Source organism: Oculina patagonica, chromosome 5, assembly GCF_052425735.1.
Source record: "Oculina patagonica isolate OP01 chromosome 5, crgOcupat, whole genome shotgun sequence".
In the NCBI taxonomy this organism is placed as follows: Eukaryota; Metazoa; Cnidaria; class Anthozoa; order Scleractinia; family Oculinidae; genus Oculina; species Oculina patagonica.
This window is the reverse complement of record NC_135762.1, coordinates 31805994-31813031: the sequence shown is the minus strand read 5'-3', so window position 1 is coordinate 31813031 and position 7038 is coordinate 31805994. Positions and strand designations below refer to the sequence as shown.

The window sequence follows — 7038 nt, the reverse complement described above, 5'->3', positions numbered from 1 at the left end:
TATTTCATATCGCAGCCAGACCGCGCCAAGATTTCTTTGTATTTTCAATAAATAAATCCTAAAAGAAACAAAATGCTGCGAGAGGCTTCATTTCACAGCTTGTCTCGGTTCCGATTGATTGTTCGATGACAAACTATTAATTCCATAGTTTAAAAAGCGAAGGACGTTAATTATATATATTTTCTGACAAATGAAATAAAGATAGATTATCGTTAGCAACCACAGTGGTTAAAAGGTGAAGATTTCTGAAAACGAAAATTCTAATTTAAATGTGGTTTGTCTTGATCTGTGTTCGCGGCGACATCACATTTTCCCGGAAGTTCCGAAAGAGGTATCCGTCAGAAAGACAAATTTTAGCAGGTTTTGGCTAATACTTTGACAATGTAGCATATTTTACCGAATCTCGAGGTAGTCAGTATGGCTAATGGATCAACCGGCGCGCATATTTTAATAGTACGACGCCAAAGCTATATTCCAAGCTACTTCTCTGTTTATGAATCTCAATTACCAACGGACAATGAATATTCTGAATATAAATTGGGGGCAGCTGAATCTGAGGTCGAAAGCTCGAGTTTTTATCTTCTGTATTCACGAAATTCTGCGGCTGAAAGCGGCTATTTTACTTTCCCACCGCGGAAAACGCCAGAAAATCTCATGGACTCAGGTACGCACACAACAAGACTTCTGAGTTCAGGCTTGGCGAAGCGATTCTCATGCAATGTTAGCAAAATGGCGTACCGTATGAAAAATCGAATGGTATGCGATGGTTATTATGGATGCCCAGATGAACACAATTCCACAGCAGAAAAAGGGAACGGTGAGATTTGAATTACTGATATATTTTTAGCTATATAGAGATATACTACTGAGTGGATAACGACAAAGGTCAATTTTTTAAGGAGAAAAATGAAGTGCAGAATTATTTTTGTGCAGTGTCAAAATTGCTTTAATGTATTATTCATTTCCGATTGTTTGGAAAAACCATTTCGGAGCGAAAATGAATGAGCTTGACAAGCTTCACAAGAATTATTTAAGATAAAGAAAGATTGACTTGTCTTTCGTATTGTTCATCTATGAGAAATACAAAATTTAATGAAAAAGAACACTGGAAGAGTGATAGATTTCTATGATCAGCCCTGCTGCTTTTAGTTCAAATCAAAACAAAGCCACCGCGAATTCACGCCAAGAAAATAATACCGGGCTCTGCATTAACTAATTTTGCTTTCAAAGTTAATTTACATGCTTGTTTGTTTCGAGTTGGCAACATTGTAACAAAACGTGGTCAAGTTCAGCGACTTCGCACTTTTTTCGACTCAAAAAACTTGCAACATTTGAAACACTATCTCGGCTATTTTTTCTTTTTTTTATCTCTTTTATTTTAAAAACAGAAAATAATTGATTGAAACTTAGTAGGAGGTGACGGTTTTGTGGTATGCTGATCAATGTTTAACCTAAACAAAGCGTAAATTTTACAAAAAGCGACAGACATGATCAAAGTTTTATTTAACTCGTTCTCAGGAATGCGCAAGTTAGGGAAAACTGCAAATATCGACCCCAAAAATTTCGCATGCGCGTATGAATCGTCTGACGCTACCAAACGAGATTACCTAGCATTCGGAAAAACACCCGGCGCCTGGTAGTTGTTAACCTAACTGATGTTGTTTTTAAAAGTACTCGCTCGTTATCGATATCGAAATTACCGAATTATCACTGCATTTTCGTTAGCAAATCTCTCATAATGCCTTCTCTTCAAGGCCGTTTACACGATAACAAAATTTGGGTACGGACCCGTCACAAAATTGGTGCCAACCTGACCACTTTTGAAGAGAAACAGTCAACTTTACGCGGGGCCATAGACGTCTATGGCCCCGTTTTGATTTCACTGTTTCTCTACAAAAGTGGTCAGGCCCAGACCGATTTTTTGACGGGTACGTACCCAATATTCTCTGTGTACGTGTTTTCCTCAGCCTTGCTATACAGTTTGCTTGGCTCATGCAATTTGTAGTAAATGTGGTCTTATGTTCCTTTATTTCTGATCATTTAGTTGCATCCTTAAAAAGAGGGAAACCCGTTTGCATTCTACCATGGAAAAAACGGCAAAGAGGTGCAAAAGTAAAGAAAAAACACTCAAGCAAAAGCTCCAAACAAGAGGTACAACCATCTAAAGTGGACTGTGTGATGTCATCACTGGAGCGCACAAAAGTGTCAGGCATCAAGACAAGAGGACACCTGACCAAGAATCAGCAGGGGATTGGAACCAAGTCCCATCCTGCCATGTTCTACAGTTACTACATTGCCAAGGGCAACGCGATTCAATATCGCAAAATTTGCGCGCCAAAACGGCGGCCATGTGACGGCTACTTTGGCTGCTACGACGAGGGAAGCATTCGAGGGAAGAAAGCAGGTTAGACATATTCTGAGAGCTATATAAATGGATTTATCAATTTAGAGATATACGTAGCGAAGAGTAATTTATACTATTTATACAAGATATGTTGCCACCTGGAGGTTCTCACATCAAATTAGAAAGTCTAGAAATAAAGTTTAATTAACAATATTAAAGACTACGAGCACCAGTTTTCTATGAGCGAATAGTCAACGAGGCACAGCCGAGTTGACTATCACTCGAAGAAAACGATGGCGAGTAGTTTGAAAGTCTAAATGATTGCAGACAAAGGTACATTTTATGCACTTTTAAGCCAAAAATCAAGAATTGTTGTCAATAGACCATTTGCATTATGACGTAAAAGCGCAAAGAATTCTGGTAGTTGTAGTTAGGTTCGCGGGAAAACATCATTTCTGGCTTGTGATTGGCTAAGGCAGCCAAGCGGGAAGGTGGACATCTACGACATTTATTTGAAGCTGAGCTGCTAAAGTTTACGCTCTTGTAACTTCGAAATTTGCTTATACATTTATATTTCAGTTACCTGTCAAATATATAGAAAACAGGATGATAGCTTTGGAATGAAATTTGAGTGACAAATGTTGTTCGTGTTTAAGTAAGTTTAATATGTACGTTGTGTGCGGAGTTGACTTGGTAGAATTTCATTCATCGCAGCCGACAACTTCTCTTCGTAAATAATTTTATCCTAAAATCACAGCTTCAAAAAATCGCGCACTGGAAACAGATTGCTTGAAAGGACGAGTCTAGAATATGATTAAATTTGTGTGGAATCAAGTGAAAGCAAGGCAAGCCATTGACTTTGTTCATCATCTATTTTCAAACGTTCAACAAACGATCGCTTCCATCGATCGCAGGTGAATTAATTCTTGACTGAAAAGCTTAGAAAATTTACCATATACACGGGACGGTTAGTTTAATTTATTTTTACAGTGAGACCGAGAAACGAATCAAATAATTTTCCTCGTTCAATCGAGCTTCATCGATGAATCATGAAGGGTCAATGATAAAGGATTTCCAAGCTGATCAATCAAAACTTCCCTGTGCAGGTGAATACAGGTTATTTGTTTATTTATCTTAAAATTGTTTTTCTCGTCAAATTTAAACTGAACTGTAATTGCAATTTTCTTTAACAAAGAAGCTTTCTTGTTTTTTGTACTGAAAATGTCAACTCGTCGAGTTGGTGTTGTGGTTTCAATACGAGCGTGGGCCGTACGTGTGAGCAAATATAATTTTATTTAAGCTTACATAATTTTGTTGATGAGCGATTACTTGTGAGACTTGAAAGTTGAGCCTCAAAGATTTTTACGAGTGCAGACATCATGTACTGTACTCCTCAATGTTTAGAAAGGGTAAAATATTGCGTCTTCAAATGCTATTTGAAAATACCTGGCAAGCAAAAGCTTAAGGAATATAATTAAATAACAGCGCGACTGAGACTCGACTGGAGGAAACACTCGTTGAAACTTCACTACAAAACGCAACCCAGCAAATATACAATTTCTTTCATACCTTTTTTCATTTTAACAGACTTGGTTTTATACTGAGAGGTTGCTTTTAGCCTTTTAAATGACGCCTTAGGGACGCCTTTTTCGGTGAGAGTAATTTACTTTACCTCCATCACGATTTTCTTAAGCAAGCAGGCTTGGTGACAATAATTCAAAATTTCCCGCGAACCTAACTAAGTCTTTGCGCTTTTACGTCATAATGCAAATGGTCTATTTCAAAGAGCAGCTCGCGCGATTGTATTCTATCCGTGTATATTCAACAACGGAAGAACCAATCAGATTCGCGGATTTCCAATAAAACAGACAAGTTGCGATTAGGTTAACCTATCGAAAGTCCCGATAACTTGAACCAAAAGTCGTCAAAAATTTGTGTGTGGGGGGGGGTTTGAATAAAGTATTATTAGTCAAAGTGGGCGTCATGATTAACAATTTCTCCTTTTTTTCTGTTTCTCTGTCAGGAAAAAGAAAGCCCATTCCCAAGTACTGAATGAAGCGTTCGAGTGTTCAAACAGTCAGTGGTTATGCTTATTTATTTATGAGGGCTTCGTCGACGGAAATGCGAAGGCGGACAAAAGCTTGGCGCGAGATTTATTTTATGCGATGATTGCATTCGAGAATGAGGATTGTCCTTCACAGAAGAGTTTCTTTTATCAGCTTATTTAGAAGCTGAAATGATAATGTATGTTTATGTAAGTTTGGTCGTCTCGATGAAAGTGGCTCTGAATGTAAAATATATCGAACAAAAATATAATTTTTAAAAGATTAACTGATTGAAGAGACGTGCACCTATACAAACAGTCCAAGTTCCAAAAAAAATAATTCAAACTTTATGATGTTAAAAATAATAAAGAAGGAATGAGATCATAAGGAGATGAAAGCCTTTGTTTTAGGTTGTATCAGCGCGCATTCCTTACTGGGAGAGTATCAGCCGTCTTCACGTCTTAACGGTATGGATCGAGCGCAGCGAGATCGATTACTGAAGAACAAGACCGATATTTTCCTTCCACCTTATTTCTCCCATTAGGGTCCAACCCAGCAAGAGAGGTTAATAAGAGAATTGTTATACCAGAAGTTTCATTTTTTTCGTTAAAAAAAAGCTGTAGAAATTTTAACAAAAAATATAATCGGACTAACAATAAAGCAGTTTGATTGGTGATTGGCCGAGTTTAGTTATTGGCATTCTCAGCAGCTGCCTTATATAGTCGTTGTTTAACAAAGCTTTTTTTTATATATAGCTTATTATATTTCGGATAGCCCCTTCAAACATTTGAGAAATTAACTTTCCAAATGGACCGGGAAATAACAGCTGTACCACCTTCAAATGTATTAATATCGAATATTTTAATTTTCAATTTTGAGGAGTTTTACTGTAAAGACTTTTACTCAATGTCTATACGAAAAAAATTAAACAACAACTCAACTTCAACTCCCAAATTTTCGTGTATGAAATTTCTGAAATTTCATGCGAGCCATTTCAGAGCTACTGACATGTTCCTATCTTCAGTGTCTCGGTCCCATTTGTCAGCTCTAGCTGATTATAATTTTGTCATTTATTCTCTTTCCGCAATCGTCTCCATGGGGATACTTGGAGAATTCTTCGGGTAAGGAGTGATAGCGCCTCTTACTGGTAAAACTCGATTTGTTCGATTTGGCGCATCTGTTTTTTTCAGGATTGCCATAAACTTTTTGCGGAAAGAAGGATTCATAGCTCCGTAAATCCAAGGATTTACCGCACTGTTCGTTAGCAACCCGTATGGAATGGCCAGGGCAAGTTGGCGAGGCAGAGTTTTACGAAGCACGACACGAAATAGAACGACCACAACAAAAGTTGGCAGCCACAGAACGATAAACGAAACGACTAAAACGAAGAACGTCTTTGTCAGATTGATTTCTTGCACGCTTAAGCCACGGTTGTTCGACAGTAGATGCCTGTGTTGTCGGAGAGACTTTGAAACGAAGTAGTAGCAAAGCGCTACGATGACAAAACTGGAAACTACGAAGGAGAGAATTACAACAACGGTGAATCCAGTCTCGGAAGTCAATGAGGTAAAATGTAAACTACAAGATGCCATTTGGGGGTTAAACTCCATACTGGCCCAGCCAACGATTAATGGAAAGACAACAACCATTGCGATGAACGTCCACAACGAAGCCAGGAAGATCGCGGAGCGATGGGTTGTGAAGATTCTTTTGTAGAGGTTTGGCTTTAACACGCAGAAGTATCGGTTGACCGCGATTAAACCCATAGTACTCACCGAAGCCAAGGTTAGGAAATGCATGAAGAATCCACTGATTTCGCAGCCTGCTGAGCTGTAAGGCATCTTTCCAGTGATAAGAGAAGCCAGGAAAAGTGGTCCAGGGACAAGAGCGTTAATTAAATCCGTTGTCGCCAAAGCGGTGATGAACAGGCTTGTTGTCGTGCTTAGGCGAGGTTTTTTGAAGGCTACAACAATGACAAGCACATTGCCGAAGAACGACAGAATTAAAAGTACAGTACAAGTCAATGCTTCAAAAACAACAACATCACCTTGTCTGAAAGTTTTTGTCATTTTACCCAAAACCGTCGAGACGTAAACAGCGTTTCTCTCCTAGAACTAACGTTTTCCGTGATTGCTTGCCGGCTATTTCACAAGTTGGCAAGGGAAGATTATGTCTTTGACGCACGAATAAGTGAAAAGCCCCTAAATCCTCATAATGCTCTTCATTAGTTTTAATATCCATTAGTCGCACTCTCCTTAAATTAGCCTTTGAAGGCAACTTTTGTGACTATTGGTTAGCAGGGTTTTAGTCCATCCCAGCATATGCCGCTCATAAAAACATATGAAATTAAAAAAGAAATCAATAAAATTGTATATACTTCGTGTCAAAAGCATCATTTGCACTGGCATTATTCAGAAGGAAGTTGATATAGTCTAATAAATAGAAAAGGAGAAGCGCCTTTTCGTATTTTTGTTTGTGTGTTTGAGTATGAATAACTAATGCTTCAAATGATAGCAGTCTAATCTGTGTTGCGGCAATCTGCTGTTAACTATTCATTTTCAATTCTAGTTACAATGTGCATCAATCTTGTATTTCAAAGGCAGGTATATTTATTTTGCTATTAATTTTTTTTTACGACAAATTGATTTC

The 7038-nt window shown here is 38.1% G+C and overlaps 2 protein-coding genes across 2 annotated transcripts; one reads left to right on the top strand and one right to left on the bottom strand.

The window, feature by feature from the left end:
• Positions 1-220: 220 nt before the first annotated feature.
• Positions 221-4831, top strand: LOC144653676 (uncharacterized). The gene is made up of 3 exons (XM_078513729.1): positions 221-817; positions 2045-2404; positions 4368-4831. The coding sequence occupies exons 1-3, from the start codon at positions 418-420 to the stop codon at positions 4394-4396; spliced, it is 789 nt and encodes a 262-aa protein (XP_078369855.1). The 5' UTR covers positions 221-417; the 3' UTR covers positions 4397-4831.
• Positions 4832-5459: 628 nt separating this feature from the next.
• LOC144655142 (melatonin receptor type 1A-like) lies at positions 5460-6458 on the bottom strand. The gene has a single exon (XM_078515356.1). The coding sequence runs from the start codon at positions 6456-6458 to the stop codon at positions 5460-5462; it is 999 nt and encodes a 332-aa protein (XP_078371482.1).
• Positions 6459-7038: the final 580 nt, after the last annotated feature.

Bases quoted from the DNA above. Each gene is read 5' to 3' on its own strand.
- LOC144653676 (XM_078513729.1), top strand. From the start codon at position 418: ATGGCTAATGGATCAACCGGCGCGCATATTTTAATAGTACGACGCCAA. The intron at 818-2,044 runs GTGAGATTTGAA...CTGATCATTTAG, and splicing joins CACAGCAGAAAAAGGGAACG to TTGCATCCTTAAAAAGAGGG. The intron at 2,405-4,367 runs GTTAGACATATT...TTTCTCTGTCAG, and splicing joins CATTCGAGGGAAGAAAGCAG to GAAAAAGAAAGCCCATTCCC.
- LOC144655142 (XM_078515356.1), bottom strand. From the start codon at position 6,458: ATGACAAAAACTTTCAGACAAGGTGATGTTGTTGTTTTTGAAGCATTG.